Source organism: Malaclemys terrapin, chromosome 17, assembly GCF_027887155.1.
Source record: "Malaclemys terrapin pileata isolate rMalTer1 chromosome 17, rMalTer1.hap1, whole genome shotgun sequence".
NCBI lineage: Eukaryota > Metazoa > Chordata > Testudines > Emydidae > Malaclemys > Malaclemys terrapin.
This window is the reverse complement of record NC_071521.1, coordinates 8,832,284-8,851,823: the sequence shown is the minus strand read 5'-3', so window position 1 is coordinate 8,851,823 and position 19,540 is coordinate 8,832,284. Positions and strand designations below refer to the sequence as shown.

Sequence of the window (19,540 nt, the reverse complement as noted above, 5' to 3'; positions counted from 1 at the left end):
CTTTTGGCAGCGTGTAGTGGACATGGATAGGTAGCCACGGCCCTCCCCCTACAGCATGGGTCTAATCAGCAGCGTAGAAGGGGAGACATGGTTTAGACAGGTAAAGACACTCCAGAAGGGTGAGAGTATGGCCCTTAGTACATAACCTATGTGGCTCTCTACTCACCCAAGCCGTACCCACCTGTCTACACTGCTACTGGAGTGTTTCTCCTGCCGCGGGTAAAGACTCTGGCAACAGGGACAAGCTGCGGCAGCTGAAGTCTCTCCCCACTGCCTCCTCCCTGCCAGAGCCTTTCACTGACACGCATAGCTACGCACTGCAGCGTGGACACAGCCTGCTTTTCACTGCGGCATGTAGCTACACCTCCTCTACAAGCCGCCCTTGTGCAGACAAAGCCTTAGTGCACTATATGCAAGGCGACGTTTTAGTCATGGGTATTTTTAGTAGAAGTCATGGACAGGTCACAGGCAGTAAAAAATTCACAGCCTGTGACCTGTCCATGACTTTTACTATATACCCCTAACTAAAACTTGGGGGAGGGGCAGCAGGTGCTCTAAGGAGGCCATCCGGGGTGGGGGGAAGTGCTGGGGGAAGTGGCCCGGGACCTCCGCTGGTGCTGGGGGGGGGGGGAGGGAGGGTTGGCGGGGCTGGCAGGCTCCCTACCCGACTCTGCGTGTCCCTATAGCTCCTAGGCGATGGAGGGACCAGGGGGCTCTGCACGCTGCTCCCACCACAAGCACCGGCTGCGCAGCTCCCATTGGCTGGGAACCTCAGCCAATGGGAGCTATGGGGGCAGGGCCTGCGGGCATGGGCAGCGGGCGGAGCCCCCTAGCCCCTCCACCTAGGAGCTGCAGGGCCATGCCAGTGGGAGCTGGGGAGCCCCCCACACACACACCTGCCAATGCCCTTCCACACACCCAAAATGCTGCTGCTAGCTGCTCCAGAAGTCACAGACGTCACGGAAACCGTGACCAACTCACAGCCTTAACTATATGGTTCAGCCCATTGTTTATCTATATACCCTGGTTTATCTTTTACTCGGATCTGAAGCAAGTGTTTTTAGAGAGGAGGAGAAAGAATAACAGCTCATATCCTTCGCGTGTTTCAACAGATTATCGCATTTAAGGGGAAAAGTTTGACACCTACTAGCATTTAGCAGTAGAATGTGGTGCCGCTTTCTCCTCCCTTCAGCTCAACTGTGACAGTAACAGATGGATCCGATCCAACAGGGAACCTCTCCTCTTTCAGCCAAAACATCCTCTTCAGAGCATTAACTCAGCCATCACCAGAAACAAATTTGGCCGGGGCCTCCAATCCCAAAGAAAACCAGGTTTAAAAAGACCACAACCTGCAACTGACAGCATACTGGATTGTATATGGCCTTATCTGACCCGCTGCCTCGTTTGGCTTCTCCGAGGTTGCTTGCTGGGACAGAACTATGTGTAGAAAGAAGAAAGGGGGTGGAAACCCCCTATGCTAGATAGTTTCCACCTCTGGCTGGCTTACTACAGAGAGGAAGCATGGTCCAGTGGTTCCGATGCAATCTTGGACCTTGGGAGAGCCTGGTTCAGTTCCCTGCCGTGCACAGACTCCCAGCATGATGGTGAGCAGCCACTCTCTGTGTCTCAGCCAGGGCCGGCTCCAGGCACCAGCTTTTCCCCTGCTACAGCCCTCTCCCAGGGCTGTTTTTAACCCCTCTGGGCAGGAGCGGGGTGACCACCCTGCTACACCCATATTTTAAGCTGGTCCCTTCCTTTTCTTCTCTGGTGCTGTATCTCCTTGGGCATGTTTCTGCCCTTTCATCAAGTCCTTGGCTGTTAGGTGAATTGGGCTGGAAACTCATAAGCACCACAGGCCATATCTTCAGCTGATATAAACGGTCCCAGCTCCATTGAGTTCAATGACTTATGCCAATTTACACCAGCAGAGAATCTGCTCCTTAACGTCTTGATGAGAGTCCATGTGGGTGTTTTGTAGCATGCTAGCATTTGTCCCCTGGGACTTCGCCTCAAGTTCACTGAGGTAACATGGGGTCTGCGACTCTTGTCAGCATCAGTATTACTGTGTGCAGAAGATGACGAGCAAGGACCACATATGCAGCGCATGCATTCATCACGCCATCGAAGCAATCAGTGCATTAGTTTAAAGGAGTTTCAACACACTAGTCTTTCACCCCAGGAGACTCAAATTCAAATTGGATCCCAAGAAACACAGGGGGCCACCTAATCCTAAGGTCATGACATTTATTCTGTTGGGTATTGTATTTAAAAAATGGGGAAAGAAAGTGTCTTTGGGTAAGCTGGCTTTACAAAGGTCAGTTCCACTATGGTACCTCCCATGCGAAAAATCGGTCATGTCCCCGATGGTGCAGGCACTGGGCTTGTTTGTACTGACTGTGGAAACACACAGCCTAAATAAAGTCTGATTTTTAAATCTATTTCTAATTACTGTGCCCTTTCCACTCTGGAATGCTGGAATCCCTAAAAAAGGTACCGTGACAGAAGTCACTACATGCATTCGCTCTCTGAAGTGTACTGGCTTTGGATGTATGAATGACAAAAAGCTGTTGCCCTCTAGCAACTGGCCGACAGATAGGATATGGGAGTTACTGCCATTCAGAGGTTAAAACCTTTGGCTCAGGCGGCAGAGGTGTGAGTTTGTGGAGCTGAAGAAGCAGGGTTCTAGTAGTAACCAAGTGTGTTTTCAGGACACTGATTAATTACACAACCTTCTAAACCCATTTTATAATAATACTTAACTTAAGATATAACGGGCATAGGTAATTACTGAGAGCATGACAACAGTGAATAAAATGGTCCTAGTAAACCAAACCATCTAGGATAAGAGATCCCATTAGTACCTCTTCCTCAGAATCACTGCCTGCAGACATTTCCAAACTTAATCGCTAGAGATTTTAATTGCTTGTCAGATTCACATCTGGCTAGAGCCACATCCGGAGTTGATCTACCATCCCTTGGGACGAAGGGACTAGAGGCCAAATGCAAACAGCATGAGGGCTGCATTACACAGGAGAATTTTTTCAAATCCATATAAAAGTTTTTCACTTATCATCCCTTCTCTCCTCTGGGATGGTGAGTGGAAGTGATTTCTTGTTGGTTAATTGCCTTAGGGGGGGACCTGATGCTTGGATTTGCAGGAGCCGAGTTTTGCTGGCAGGAACACAAACTTCTGTTTCCGATATCAGCCCACTCCACACTTAAGGCTGCTCCCATCCAGTATTTGGGTTCAGACAATTAGGGAGTGTGAAGCAAGATGGAGAATTTGGCCCCAGCTCTGGATTTCATTCCTGAATCAACACACCAGGCGTGGAGGAGTTTGGATCTGAGAGTTCTGACTCAGGCCTACGTTGGTCCAAGTATTGGACTGGGATTCAAAAGATCTAGACTCTACTCCCAGCTGTGCGACCGTGGGAAAACCTCCCTGTGGTCTTTGTTTCCTTCCCATCCTTGTGCATCTGTCCTCTATTTAGACTGTAAACACGCCAGGGCTCTCGTGAAAGGAACTTTTCCTCACACCCTCACCCCCAGTTTGGCCACCATACCAAAAGAATCGAGAATTTCTTCAGCTCTAGTCCTGGGTGCTTCTTGAAAAATCATCATCCCGGAGAGAGACTAGCACCTCGTCACGCTTCTTCTGGGCTTGACAGAAAATCAGTTACAGGCACGTGCCTTGATAGGTTAAAGGGGGACCCTTGGGCCTCAACTACCGAAAATCAGAGCCTTGGTTTGCTCTATGGGCAAGACGCCTGCTTAGTCGGTCTCCATCCCCCTTCTTCCAAACAGGCAAGGCATTGTAATACACATACATGAATGCTGCTCCTCACTGCTCTAGAGGAATCCTATAATGTTGTTATCTCTTGAGCAGTACAGCCAGGCTGAGGGGAGGGACCACACAACACGCATGTGAAAACCTCCCGCCACAGACACACTCGCTGGTGATAGCGGCAGGTTCCTTAGTACAGAAGCTCAAGCGATGTCAAAGCTGCAGCCCTGGCTTTGGCTGGCAACAGATTTCCCCACAGCAGGAGGGGCAGTTTGTTTTGAAGGTAGTGCTAGGCAGAGGGATGCAAAATCTTGTCAGTCGGGCTTTGTTGACAAAGGTGGGTTGCAGGAGAGTCCCATTTGAGCTAAAGCTGCAGCATTCAGAGGCTTCAGGGACACGATCTGAGAATTGGGGCATGTCCATTTTGACAGTGTTCCTTTAAACAGAGCGGGCAACATCCTACTCCCTTCTCAGCAGCCGCAGAGGGCCCCAAATGCAACGAAACCAGTGCAGTTCTGCAGTTTCAGACCCCAATGCTAGGGTTCCACACCCCCTTATTCACTGCAGGCCCTAGCTCCCTCCACACTGGTTCTTGGCCGTGGTTGGGGACAGGCAGAGGTGAGGGAGTTCAGAAGCAGGGACTGTAGATCCGTTGCTAGGTAGTCTCCATTCCCCACTGTATGGAGGCATAGCAGCAAAGGGGGCCTTAGAGACGGAGGGGGATTCCATCTCCCCTAGCCTTCCATGCATCATACCCCAGCTACTCCGGGTTGGGACGGGGAAGGATGTTGCACTGAGTAATCACAGCCACGGGGGTTTAAGGCGCCTGGAGGCATCTGTTTCATCCTATTGTCAGCCCTCTATTGTCAGATCTCTCCTGCGAGAGAGGTTTTCACGGCAGCGAACAGCGCTGGGCTAAGAGGAAAGAACAAAGAGCGGAGGATGGAAAGGCTGAACACCGCACGCCTTTGCAAACACGCTGACGCATCATTAAGCAACCAAAGTTAGGAGAACAAGTCAAGGACTGCAGAGGAACGCTGCAATTTTTCATGGCACCGGGCTCAGTGGCATACGTTGCTACACACAGCAAGCCGCGGCAGCTGTAACAAGAGAAAAGCAACCCACTCCTTAGGATTTGCTCCTGAAGCAACATTAACCTGGTACAAGCTAGCTGACATTAGCATGTGGATGGCTCCATAGGCTTTTGTACCCCGTTCCTTTGTGGGATTCCCAGCTGGAATACGTCAGTGTGAACATGAGCGCCGCACAGCTTCAATTAAGGAAGAGATGCACTGATTGTGAATTTTACTTGCCTTTATTTGTACCTTGAGCCTGGGACCTCCTGCAAGCCCTGGAACAAAAGCGGAAGTCAGAGCACACAGCTCTGTTTGAGAGCCAGAGGGCGGGCTTTTCTAGAGCACCTAAATGAGCTGGGAGCACAAGGCCAAGGTAAAGGAGCTTGTGCGCCTAGGTCACTTAGGCACTTCTGTAAGTACCACCCTGAGCCTTTTTCACAATAGGGCCTGATCCCACGCCCACGGAAGTCGTCAATGGGAGTCTTTCCATTGACTTTAATAGGAGCTGGCGAAGTAATAGTTCGTGGTGATGCAGTGCCTCCCAAGTGAGATCTGAAAACACTTTACAGACACCATAGAAGTACGCCTCTCCTTCCCACTCACGACTCGCATTCTGCAGGGGGGAAGCTGAGGCCCGGTGGCGTTAAAGCTGGCAGTGTCACACAGGTAGGTGCCTAAAATACATCCACATTTAGACACGTAAATAAATGGCCTGTGATTAATGTCCAAAAGCTCCATACAAGTCTGTGGCACTGCCTGGAACAGAACCCACCTGCCCACTCTCCCGGGCCTGCTGCCTCTCCATTCCCTTCACCCACCGACTCGCTCACTCTCCATTTGCTGGCATGCAAAGCAGGACATCCCTGCTGATGATCGACAGTGACTTCTCCGGGCCCTGTAATCAGCAGCACCTCATCCCCTGAGATCACGTGCATCTTCTCAGCAACAAGAGTCATGCATCCTTGGGCAACATGCTCCCAAGCCAAGGGCTTGTCTTCACTGCTAAGGAGGACGCCGTGTTTTTAACCTCGGGGCAACTAGCATTTGTGAGCTCCCCGACGGTAAAAACGAAGGGAAAACAAGGCACTTTGGTTTGGTTAATCTTCGGAGACAGGCAGGGGTTAGTGCACTTTGCTCTGTGGTAAAACTAACACGCCTGATCTCATGGTTTTGCCTGGGGATCGCTCACACACACACCGTGACCCTGAGGCAAAAAACTCCAGCTCTTTAGCCATGGGGGGAAAAAAGCCTCAAGAAAGATCAGAACCCAGACCTAGCTCCCCAAAGCAAGTACAGACACGTCCTCATTCTCCGTCCCTCCACCAAAGCAGCTTCAGTGCCCAGCCACGGCTTGGCCAAGAGACTGAGCGCCCTCACTATGCAAGCAGGTCTGACCACCCACCCCCGTTTGCTAATAGTGGGATTTTAAAAAAAAATCCAATTGATTAGCTGCGGTGTCAGTGCAGAGTCACTTCAGGGGGTTCAGTTCACATATAAGGGATTTACTTTCCAGAAGGGCTCTTTGAACCCGCTAACGCCTTTATCTTTCAAATAGCTGCACTGTGCACACACATTAAAAACGGATGAGGCAGCATGAGCCGTTATTTCTAAACCTCTTGCTCTGCTTGCAGAACTCGGTTTCCAAGGGAAATATACATTTCAAACAGGACATGCTTTCCAACCCACCCCAAGCAGCCCACATTCAGCCGGTGGAACTCACTGCCACAAGGTATTACTGAAGCCAAGAGCCTAGCTTTATTAAAAAGTGACTTTGGACATTTAATTTTCCCATAGCAACTTCCCTTTTAAAATAAAAACAAAATAATTCCTCTCGTTTTGGCCAGTTTTTCTTTTTACACTGTGGCTGTCAATCCCCAAGTATCTACGAGCCAAAGAGATTAATTCTTTGTTTCTTTTCATTTGACCATTTTCGCTAGGAAGTCCCGGGAGGATCACCAAGGGATCCTTTGGTCAGAGATATCCAACAGTTTGTAATATTTGATTATGAATGGCTTTCAATAATCTCTAATGACTGGACAGGTCTAACACATACGCTTAAAATCTCCTCTTTCACCACGTCTCCATCATTTATCCCCATTCAATTCATAGATTCAAGGACTGGAAGGGACCTCAAGAGGTCATCGAGTCCAGTCCCCTGCCCGCATGGCAGGACCAAATACTGTCTAGACCATCCCTGATAGACATTTATCTAACCTACTCTTAAATATCTCCAGAGATGAAGATTCCACAACCTCCCTAGGCAATTTATTCCAGTGTTTAACAATCTCTCGCTCTCTCTATTATTTAACCTGACTGGTGATTAATCAAAAACAGGGCTGCAACACACGATACCTTCTCAAAGCCTCAAAATTTATCCTATAATTTCTCAAGTGTCAGAGGGGTAGCTCTGTTAGTCTGTACCCACAAAAACAATGAGGAGTCCGGTGGCACCTTAAAGACTAACAGATTTATTTGGGCATAAGCTTTCGTGGGTAAAAAACCCGCTTATACCCAAATAAATCTGTTAGTCTTTAAGGTGCCACCCGACTCTCCACTAATGTCTGGTGTCCTCCTTGCGTCAGAGGAATATGCAGCCTGCTTGAAAGAGGTTTTCACACTGTAGGTGCAATTAAACAGCAACCACATGCGTGTGGCTGGGAATAAACCCAGCTGCCGTCTCCTGAAGCAACGCGTTCATTTCTGAGAGACGGGCGGGGATTGCACCGAATCCAAGAGTATTTCCTGAACGTGCTATTCATAATCAGGCAAACAAGAGCCGGGAGGTAATTACAAGCGCCGTGTCACTGTACAGAAGCCATATACCCCTTGTGTTTGCCTTCTGAGGATAGTAATCATACCGCATCTCTAGAAGGATAAACTAGGGCACCAAGTGAGCAAGCCACAATAGCCACATTGGATGATTCTACAGGGATAGTTGGCAACCTGGCACCATCTAGACTAAGTTCTAATTTGCTGCACTCACCAAGCTTGGGTGTGCAAGATGGATTCCAGCACTTTAATGAAAGAAAAAAAGGACCAATTCTGTGCTCATTGAAATCAACGGGAGATCTGCCACGGACTTCAGTATGCAAGCACACCTTTGAAAGCCCAAAGCTTGTGTGAACTGCCTTTGGGAGCCTTAGTCAGCTGCAGCGCGCATGGAACAAGGATGGTCGTTTGGTTGAGGCACAGGACTGGACTCAGGAGAATGGAGGTCAGTTCTCAGCTCTGCCATGGACTCCCTCTGGCAAATCACAATCTCTCTGCCCCGATTCAGCAAGGTACTTAAGCACATGCCTAACTCTAAGTACTTGAAAGCTAATGGGACTACCCACACGCCTAAAGACAGGCAACTGCTTGTTGAATTGAGGTGTCCTCATCCGTCAATGGGGACAATAATACTTCTTTGATCTCACTCTTCTTTAGTTAGACTGAGGTCTTTGGGACAGGGACTGTCTTCCACTGTATGTTTGTACAGCACCTAGCACAATGGAGACATGACTTCAAGTTGGGGCTGTGTCGGCTATTCAATGCAATAGAACAACAATGAATCATTACCATCATCTGTAGGCTAAAATGCCCAGATAAAAGTCAGTGCCAAATGTCTCAATGGGCTTTAATTTATGGCTAGGAGATTGGTCTGAAATCCATTAAATCATCTCCCTTGCCAAGGAAAATGTGGATTGAGATTCTGTGCGTGGGGATCCCAGAAGACCACATGTAATTCTTATTACCAGTGATCACAGTATGTATTAGAGCATTTGTTGCTGAGCCCATCTGTGCTCCGTAACTAGCACCATTCACACTAATTTGGTGATCCTTCCCAATTATTTTCTTCTGCTGCAATTATCAATCCATCATGCAGCAGACAGTTGCAAGGAAAAAGGGTTTTTTCTTTGAGTCTCATCGGCTTTGATACATTGCCCAGCTCACTGATTATTGTCGTCATGGTAGCTGTTTCAATTACACAAAACTTCTCTTTAAGAACAGTCACTGTATTGTAAAGCACTGGGGTTTTGAAAGTGTCTCCACCAGAGTAATTCAGCCGCACACTGAGAGTGGGGGATTTTTGCAATGCACGTACTGTTTACAGTTCCTTTTTTACACCGTACATACCCCATTAATCCAGTTATTAGACATTTACATTAGCACAGGATCTGCGAATAGCTGGGCTCCCAAAGGGCTCTCAAACTCATCCATTTGAGAGTACTCTTCTCGTGACAGCTGCCCTCTTTAAAAGGAAAGGAGATGTAACTATAGCAAGGCAAGGGCAAGGCACAGAAAAGCCGGTTAAATCTCAGGGAAGTGACCAAATTTGGTACGGACTGGGATTGCCGAATTCCCTCCTCTGTCCACCAACGAGACTACGGTCCATTCCTTCAACGGCAGCTCTTCCGCTGGTGCGCCATTATTTCCCCACCTGCTTCAAGGCTGGTGTCAGCAGTGGGATTAACAAAGCCACTGGGGAAGAGTAAAGCAATCAGCTGACTAGATCTGTGATTGACACTATGTGGCAGCAGCACCAGAGATTCCAGGAAGTCCACTAGGGACTTCACTACAACTATTGATTTTACATAGAAGGTACTAAGATACTATGGTGATGGGGGCAGTATGAAACAGAGAGAAAGGGGTTAAACGGAGATTCCTTCTCTCTGGGGATGAAAAATTACACCAGAACCACCTCCGTCTCTGTATCCCCAACCGTGTATCCACTTTGCACTGCGAAAAAACACTACACTTGGCTATTACAGTGAGGCGTGCTACAGGAAAAAATACTATTCCATTTCTGTAGCGCCTAGAGGCCCTGACTGAGCACAGAAGCCAGTTGTGCTAGGTGCTGCAGATACGCATAACACTCTAAGAGACAAGACAAAGGAAGTATCATCATCCCCATTGGACAGAGGGGAAAAGGAGGCACAGAGTAATTAAGTGATGTGACCAGAACCAGGCAGGGAATCTGTGGCAGAGCCAGGAATTGAACCCAGGCCCATCTAGTGTCTTAACCACAACATCATCCTCTTCCTTTGAAGGCCTTGAGCCAGAGATACAGGCAGAAAAAGTCTCTTCTTAAGGGAACAAACCTCCCTTTGCAGCAAGAAGCTCATTATGCATGGAAGAGTATTCAAAAAGTCAAGGGACGTGCTCACTGTGGTGTGTCACGGTTTGAAACCAAACTGGCCTTTGTGGACTAAGCTGCCCCACAGCAACCCAGAGCACAACAGACAGCGGGTGGTGGGTCCTGTAATTGTGTGTGTGTGGGGGGGGGGGGGAGGCTTTTTTAATTAGTGGGGAGATGACGGTGGGAGGGATAACAACTTATGTTGAACAAACCACCTTGTGCGACAGATAAACCCCGTTTTTATTTTAGCAATCAATAGAGGCAGAGCACCAGCTGGGAGGTAAGTCAATGCAACATGCACTCAGGGCTACACGGCACTCCAAACGAATTCAAAAATTTGCCACTGAAATTGTAACACAGCACAAGTATTAAACATGCAACGTCGTCTGTAGCTACAGCTACCATATATTAAGTCCAACTGCAGTGGTATATTGCAAACAAAACATTTCGTTAACAATAGGCTTTTGTTCTTTGTAGCTTGTTCTTTGGAGGAAACACTCTGTCATCACCGCATAGCTACACTCTGGCAAGGTCCACACAGCTAGAAAGTCTTTATTAGGTAGAAAGATTCCTTCGGTTACTGAGTAACATATGAGTTTTGTTTTATCTTTCAGTCCTTCGTGGGAGATTGCATGATCATGGAACAGATTTAAGAAAAAAAAAACAATAGACTTGGGGAGGAATTTTTTTTTTTTTTAAATATGGATTTTCCTGCATGATCCCAAAGCCTAGAGCCAAAAAATACGTTGTGGGAGAAAATACCTTCATTTAACAGTGCTGAAGACTATATACAATGTGTGAACAAGGGGACTATATTTGTTTGGTTTTCTAAGTGCTTAGGGCTTGATCCAAAGCCAAAAGTCAATGGGAGTTTTTCCACTGATTGCAACAGACTTTGGGTCAGACCTTTAGAGTACACCTACACTGCAATAAAACACCCGCAGCTGGCCTGGGGCAGGTGACTTGGGCACGCAGAGCGTGGGCTGCGTGGACATAAAACAGCAGTGTAGACATTCGGGCTAGAGCCCAGGCCCTGGGCTCCTAAGACATCCATAAAAAACAACCTCCCTAAGGCAGGGAGGGGATTGCTGCGGTCTGTGGAGACCTGCATCAAAAGGAGCAGGGATCAGGTTCCGAGATGGCAGATGTCTGCAGTCATTTCAGAGAGCAAAACCTGCTGCTAGTTTTCATATAAAGTTCATCTGCGCTTGGCTTCCCTAGTCAAGGCTTTTTAAGATGACTGTGCAAGAAGTGATCTACTTTAAAAAAAATGCTGGAATGGACAAAAGGTATGTATGTTCTTATTGCTGGGGTAGGTGATGGTGAGAAGAGGAAGAACTTTCATGGGCTTTTTTTTTTTTTTTTTTTTTTTTGAGGGTAAAGAAAGTGATTAGCACTATGTATTCTTGTACGGGCAGCTGACGAACAGGGGAAGGTGGGGTTAACACGTAGGAAAAACATGGAGTGAGAAAGCAAAAGTGTCAACACCACTCTTTGCTTCTGTAATTACTATGCCAAAGACTTCCAGTTAAGAGAGTTTAATGGGCCTTTTGAAAGCCTGTAATAAAACAAATATGAAAATGTAATTGATATACTGGGGGCGGGGAATATCACACCAATGGACTGCAAGCCATCAGGCCTCTTGCCTCCCGACGGTCTACTGGACTTGGGGTTCCAACCAGCCCCCCATTAAACTTAAGGGGAGTCTCCCAATTGACTTCAATGGAAACGTGGTTCAGGCCTTGCAGAATGTTATTTATCTACAGCAGGCTTAGCAGTATGGCCAGCTTGCTCGTTCTATAAAGTAATAATACACCTTTCCTACCTGGGTAAGTGATTAGGAAAGCGTGAAAGAACTGCAAGATGGTGTAAGCAACACGCCAAGCCAGGACCTACAGTTTTAAGATTACCTTTTGCAATGTCCGTGTAATCTATACATGTGGATTTCCCTTCCCCCCGCTCCCACAATGCTTTGATGCTTTTTTCCCTTAAAATAATAATCACTATAGTCTTCTCCAGGACTCAAGACTACTCTGAATAATAAACAGTGCCTAACTCAGATGGTGCTTTTGATCCTCAAAGCACTTTACAAACATTCACTCACTACACTGCCCATTGTACCTTGTGGAATCGGTCAGTTTCACTGTTTAAAGCTCATCTTACACACAAAACTTGCATCCCTTTAACTAGATCAGCATAGTTACAGTGGTACAAACCCCAGAGTGTGGCTACAGTTATATCACTATAAAGGCGCTTTATGCCTATTCTTGTATGGGAAGGGGAATCAGCTGACCGCCGCTATGACTGTCTCCACACTTGGGGTTGCACTGGTATAACCATATCAGTAAAAACAACAAAAATCATTCCCCTAACCCACAGTTAGACTGATACAAAATCTGCGTGTAGACCAGGCCTAAAGCAAAGGGGTGAAGTGACTGGCCCAAGGCCATAGAGAAAGGATCAGAGCTGAGAAGTGAACTTGGGAGTTCTAGACCATGACTCATTCAACAGCAGTAGCCTATATGTGCAAACTGGAGCGTCGTTTTTGCAGCGAGCCTGCCATGGGCAGATGTGCAAAAGGGAAGGCATTCTCCCAAACAAGCCTGCACTATGAAGCTACTGCAGCCCCATGGCGAAAGTCAGTGCCCCAAGGCAGCCCCTTTCCGAGTCAGATCCCTGAAGATCTGGATAGCCAGGGATCTTTCAGCACTGCCCTCTCTGACACACGAGGTTGTTTCGCCACCCTGATGGAGCCGTGCTGCGGGGCTCAGTGATTGCTTGGCGCTTAAGCTGTTTGCAGGAGCTCAGCTTCATTTCGTTTCCGGTTCCAACCGCCTTGTGCCTAACAAGAGCAACACAGCACCTCGCCCGGAAGCTCAGCCCTTCACGGCAGTCCCCCCAGTACTAGAGTTGTCAAGTGCAGGCTGAGGGGGAAGCCGGAATCCAGCTCCCCCAAGGTTAGGGGAATCAGACCATCACAGCGAAGGGGATCAGTGTGTCAAACGTCAGTATCAAACCTCCCACACTGATCATAAAGAACGAGTTGGACTTTTAAACAACGAAAACAGCTTTTCCCTGTTCTTTCAGTCATAGCCAGGACACCGACCCAATGAAATCAGGCTCCACATTAGCCCTGCAGGTTGTGAACTACCAAAATCTCCAACTGGCTCCCTCTAGCCCACATAATCCCCTTCATTTCAGAGCAGTAGCCGTGTTAGTCCATATCAGCAAAAACAACAACAAGTCCTTGTGGCACCTTAGAGATTAACAAATTTATTTGGGCATAGGCTTTCATGGGCTAGAACCCACTTCATCCGATGCATGGAGTGGAAAATACAGTAGCAGGTATAAATACACAGTACATTTCAGTGACTGGAGCCTGATTTGCTAGGGTTTTCCTGGCCAGTTATTTAACCGTCATTAGCATTTCAATGACAGCAGCCAGCCTTTGAAGTGAGTGGTAGGAAAGAGAGACAGCCACCCTTGTGGGGGTGCCTCATTTCAGGCCCAGGATGGCTGTAGATCCAACAAGACAGAAGGGTGTTTATTCACAAAAAGAGGAACTAGGCTTGTGTGACCAAGATCCCAGTTTTCCTGCATGGAACAACCCAGGATTCTACCAGATGCCACAAGAAAGTTTGATTAAAAAACAAAACAAACAAAGGCTAGGTCTACACTACAGCGGGGGTCGACCTAAGATTCACGTAGCTGAAGTTGCGTATCTTAGGTCGACTTACCTGGCTGTGAGGATGGCGGCAAGTCAACCAAGGTCCGGCGGGTAGTGAAGACGTGCCCAAACGGGTAGTGAAGACGTGCCCAAACACTCTGTGGGGGTTATTTGGGGAACGTACAGAACAGAGGTGCAAGTCACCATAAAACCTAAGGACAGTTGGGGTGAAAACGCAGGAGTGTTGCAGATTTATTGGGAGAGGGGAAATACACAGGACTGTAAAAAGCTTAGGAGGAGGAAACGTCTCCCCCTCACTTCTATCTGTGCCCACCCTGCAGTGACTGTGCACACATGCAAACTACCTACACACTCTTTGCTCTGATGTTGTCTCACTGGCTAATAAAACTGCACTATAAGCAACTCAATCATTTAAAAACGTTTTACAAGGAATTCCATAAAGACGACAAGGAGGAGGATGGATTTGTACCGTTGATATATTTTTTAAACACTTCCCTATTGTTCAAGCAATTAGGAAAAGGTCCCTCCCAACTACTGTGCCAAATAGCCCATAAACCAAAACTGTTCCCCTCCATTAATACCTGTTCATGCCCTAGCTAACAGTCACACCAGCAGTTTCTCTGTATTAAACACGATGTGAATCCTCAGGAAATGGAGCAGTGTCCTCATTTTTGCCCTGTGGAGCTTTTGTTTTAAGTTGTTGGTGGGGGAGGGAGAGAAGTAGTATCAGCTGTGACAGAGGTGGCCAACCTGTGGCTCCGGAGCCACATGCGGCTCTTCAGAAGTTAATATGCGGCTCCCTGTATAGGCATCGACTCCGGGGCTGGAGCTACAGGCGCCAACTTTCCAATGTGCCGGGGGGTGCTCCCTGCTCAACCCCTGACTCTGCCACAGGCCCTGGTCCCACTGCACCCCTTCCCGCCCCCTCCCCTGAGTCTGCCGTGCCCTCGCTCCTCCCCCTCCAGAGCCTCCTGCATGCCACGAAACAGCTGATTGGGAGATGCGGGGAGGGAGGGGGAAGCACTGATCGGCGGGGCTGCCGGTGGGTGGGTGGCACTGGGAGCTGGGATGTGGGGGAGCTGATGGGGCGCTGCTGACGTATTACTGTGGCTCTTTGGCAATGTACATCGGTAAATGCTGGTTCCTTCTCCGGCTCAGGTTGGCCACCTCTGAGCTATGCGATGAAGTTGCAGATTAACGTTTCCTCTGGGAAATTTGCCAACAATTAATAATTAGAGGAGCACAATGCCACATAGATTGCAGCTCTGGCCGTTCCCCTAGCTCAAGGTAGCAGAGACCTGCGGTTTTGTAAAAGTCAGCCTAGGTTACATTTCCCTTTATCAGCATGTGGCCAGAGCGAGCAGAATAGCTGAGGATCATGAAGGCAAACAGCCATGGAGTCACTGAAAACTCCAGCAGATAACGAGTGCAAAGAAGACAGATATTGGTGAGCATTCCTCTGGGTTCTGTAGGTTGTTTTTTCCCCCCCAGAGACCCTGATTCACTGTTGGATATTCCAGGAGACTCAACCAGACTAAACATTAGATGAGAAAAGTATGGATGAAGTTAAGAGATATCCTGCTCCTGGTTCTTCCCCCACAGAAACGTCTCCAGGAGTCTGTTAAGCATATAGTGCACTTAAGTACAGGAAATGATCTGAGAAATATTTCAATTTGCTGATCTTACTTAACTCAGAAGAAATTCTGTAACTACCAAGTACACTTGTAAGACATCCCTGGTTCGATCCAGGGAGTCGTCTGTACTGCTGGGGAAACGTATAAACTATAGTCAGCACTGCATTTTAATAAGCACCATGTACTGATCACAAAAGCAGCCTGTTTGGTGTCTAACTTTAACATGCACACTGCCAACTTATTATCTTGATAGATTCCGATGTGATTAAGCACTAGGGGAAGCCAATTTTATCTAAAGCAACATGTTAAAAGAATCTTACCTAATTCCTTTGGTTTGAACGATACTGTGGTGGGAAAGTCTGGATACAGCTGATATCACCTGGAAAGGAGAAAAAAAAAACAACAACCTGGTGTGATTACAATAGAAAAGGGAAGCTATCACTAAAACTAATGGAGAGAAAGATACTTGGGGATCAATTTTCAGACCTGCTGAACATCTGCTGCTCCCATTGACTACTACTGAAATGTGAGTGCATGGCCCCCCTGACAAACAGGCCCTTATTATCAGTTATGTGGTAGTTCCTAGCAGCCCCAGTCATTGATCAGGACCCATTGTGTTAGGCGCTGCACAAACACAGAACAGAAAGATCGTCCCTGTCCCACTAAACTTTATTAAACTCAGATCACAACCCTATCGAAAGGCAAAGTAAAACTAGAACATTCCAATGAATCAGAAGACAACAAACAAGGGCTTTAAAGATTGATTTGACAGCACATAAAAAGCGACAAAGAGTCCTGGGGCACCTTATAGACTAACAGAAGTATGGGAGCATAAGCTTTCGTGGGTGAATACCCACTTCGTCAGACACACATAGTGATCATAGTGTTCACATGACATTCTATCAATGCTAACACAACTTTTGGTGTTGCTGCTGAATGGAAACACAAAAATTTTAACCTTCTAATATAAAGGAAAGAAATAGGTAACAATGTAATACAAGGAAATTCCATCTTGGAGCTCATGCACAAAAATTCTAGATCTGCTCTAATGGTTTTATGCAATAACCAGTACCTCTTGACAAACTCTAGCCTTGCATTCTTCTATTGGATGATTTATGATCTTTTTGCACATGAAATAAATAGCTTGAGCCAAATTTCTCTGCTCGCGGAAAGTGGGCTCAACTCCTATCATTTCAACGCAGTTGTGTCCACTTATATCATGGTGAACTTGGCTCATTGTCTTGTTTTCATAATAGACTGACCCAGAATCTGATAAATGGCCAAAAATAAAGACTCATTAATATTTCAACAAGAAAAAAGCCAGCATGAATTTTGTGTCTGCTGTGAAAAATTCATCCTGTTTTTCTACCAGCTATAGCTCTGATAACTTTTATAAATTGACAAAACACGTTGCAATTTTGACTTTTAATGAGAAAAATTGAACACACTTCATTTTTTTAAAAAAAGAAAAACGGCTTTTTGTCTTTTACACACATGCAGCCATCAATTTGCAGTCCCTGCAAAGAAAAAAGAATAAAACCTATTTTATATTTCATTACAATATTTTCTTTCCTTGGTCTCCCCTTTTCCAACAGTTTCCTCCACTGCCTGGCACCACAAAATTCTCTTTAGCTAGTGAACTTCCAAGGAAGTGGTTAGTACCTGGGAGGGGCAGTCAGGACTCCTGGGTTCTATTCCGGGCACCGCCCCAGAATATCTGATCTTCACTAAGTGCTACCTTGCCTGGGATTGAATTTCCCCTTCTGTAAAACGGGGATAAGAGTTCTTACCTACCTCACAGAGATGTTAGGAAGTGTTTATAAAATTGCTTTGAGATCCTCACATGCAGGATGACATGTAAATGCAAAGCTTTACTAGGATTATCAGATGACATCATGAACTGGCAACTCAGTATTAGGACGAGATTTTCTGAAGATCTCAGGATCCATCAGTTTCCATTGTGATGCTCACCGTGTTGGACTTCCTTTCAAATCTGGCCACTTCACCTTTATTGCCATGCAGGAAAACATGGGCTCTGCTCTTGGATTCTTGCTGCCCAGGCTAGCAGGGGACAGGAATGCCTCAGGTCATGCGCACGACCAGTGGTGCTGGAACGATTTTTATAGTGGGAGTGCTGAAGGCAGAAACCACGTATTTGGGTCGTTACTACTTCAAGCCAGGAGGTGCAGCAGCCAGCAGCCCTAGTTCCAGCACTTATGCTCACTACCAATCTCTGGTGGATCATGATTCAGACCCTGTCAAAACTAGAGTGTTCTTCACCCCTCCTTAGCCAGGAGGCTGGTGACAGTACGAAGCAGAGTGGGGGGTTAGGCTGGTCACATTTAAAGCATACAACACAGGTATCCGCAAGGCTGTAGCCAGCACTCCGAGGATCTCTCCGGAAAGAGAGAGATCAGCCGAGACTCTGCCAACAAGACACTTAACAAGAAAGCAAGACGAAACCTTTTGACCTCTCAATACGGCCAAATCCCTCTAGATTCCAGGCACAGCTGGATTCAACATTTGGTAGTATCTGGGGTACTATAAATGGCTTTCGTCTTTCTTAGCACCTGTTTTTTTGTCAGAGGACTTTAATTGTTTTGTTTGTTCTCCCTTTTGGATTCGTTGGTTGCTTGGTTTGATTTTTCTCTCCCCCTAAATCAAACTTTCTTGAATTTCACTTTTTTGAAAATTGCCTACGTTCAACTTAAAAATCTGCTGTCTACACTAAGCTGAAAATGCAGGTGTAGTTAAAGAAAGAAGGTGGGTTGGTGGCTGGGGGATTTTACAAAATAGGATCAGAATTTTGGGGGGCGAAAGGGGTTAAAAAAGAAAGGACTTCAATTGGAGGAATTTGATTGAATTTTTTTGTTCCTTTTTCCGTTTCAACATTTCCTGCAGTGTTGAAAACCCAACCCCAAAGCACTGGACTCCTGTAGACACAGCAGAAAGTGAAACTGACGATAGATAAAGTGAAACAATCCTGTGTGGTTGCTCTGGAGGGTAGATGGGGAGATGAAGCAAACACCAAAAAAAGGGAGGGATGCACATGGCTATGAACAGAGTTTTCCATTTCAGCACTCTAAGGGTTTGTCTACCTTGCAAGTTTTGTGGCCAAAACCTGCCTTTTGGCGACAAAACAGCAAGACCGTACACACAACAATGGGACTTTTGTCATGAAAACGCCCAGTTTTGGCGACAAAAGTCGTCCTCCCCTAGGAGAGACTTGTCTTTTCCCCGCCCTTTATTGTCGACAAAGAGCCAGTGGCGACACTGCTGATTGTTTCGTCGACAGAACTGGCTTCCGCCAGTATCCCACGATGCCTGTCCTGAGTGTTCTGCTCAGTGTTTTGATCTCTGCTGCCCTGCAACCATGTGCCCCTCCCCTTTCACAGCTCCGGGAAGTGTCTGTGTGCTGCTCATAGAGCAGCGAATCATTGGACTGCTCCTGTTCTGCCCAGCACTGGGTACACAGCAGCAGGCAGACTGCTCCTGCAGCCAGAGGGGGACAGACCGCTGGGCTGCTTTGCCATTCCTCAGCCCGGAGAGCTCCCAGAGCTACTCGTGAGGCTGCTCTCGGCAGCCGAGGGGCTGTGGGAGAACTCTGAGAGAATCCCAAGATGCGCAGTGCTCAGCTCTCCCTTCCCACAACACCGCACGGTGGGATCAATGCACCCTGGGTATGTCTCACCCTGTCGATGATGGTGTCCCCCATGTGGACATGATCTGTCGACAGAGGGAGCAAGTGTGAACAGCCTTTGGTGATTTTTGTTTTGTTGACTTTTGGGTGTCGACATAAGTTTTGTCAACAAAACTTGGTAGTGAAGATAAGCCCGAGGGTGGTGTCAAGGACACAGGTAAAGGGCTGGAAGGCCAAAGACAAGACAATAAGGCCCTACATGAATCCCCTCTTGCTTTCATACCTGACAGAAAGCCAAATTCTCTGCTCGTGTACATGGGCGTGACTGCATTGACTGCAAAGGGGTTATGCCCATGTATACCAACAGAGAATTTACTCCAATCTTACAACTTTGACCCCCCCCCGCGCGCACACACACACACACACACACACACACTCCCCAGCCCCTTGATTCCCCGAAAGTGTTGCCATTAATACTCATGCTGTCCCCCTACACAAGGAATGACTTCCGCTCTAGCATGCTGAACCACTTTTAAATGAATCATCAAGGTATGCACATGCCATAAATGCATAACAATGGCTTGGATATTGTTCTTACT

General features: G+C 47.2%; 1 protein-coding gene across 2 annotated transcripts in view; it reads right to left on the bottom strand.

Moving 5' to 3' along the window:
- The window catches only part of VAV2 (vav guanine nucleotide exchange factor 2), a 322,511-nt gene that overhangs the window by 99,454 nt on the left and 203,517 nt on the right, over positions 1-19,540 (bottom strand). For both annotated transcript variants that reach the window (XM_054007273.1, XM_054007272.1), the window contains exon 3: positions 15,622-15,680. In XM_054007273.1, coding sequence (XP_053863248.1) covers positions 15,622-15,680 — 59 coding nt within the window. The remainder of the gene's footprint in view (positions 1-15,621; positions 15,681-19,540) is intronic.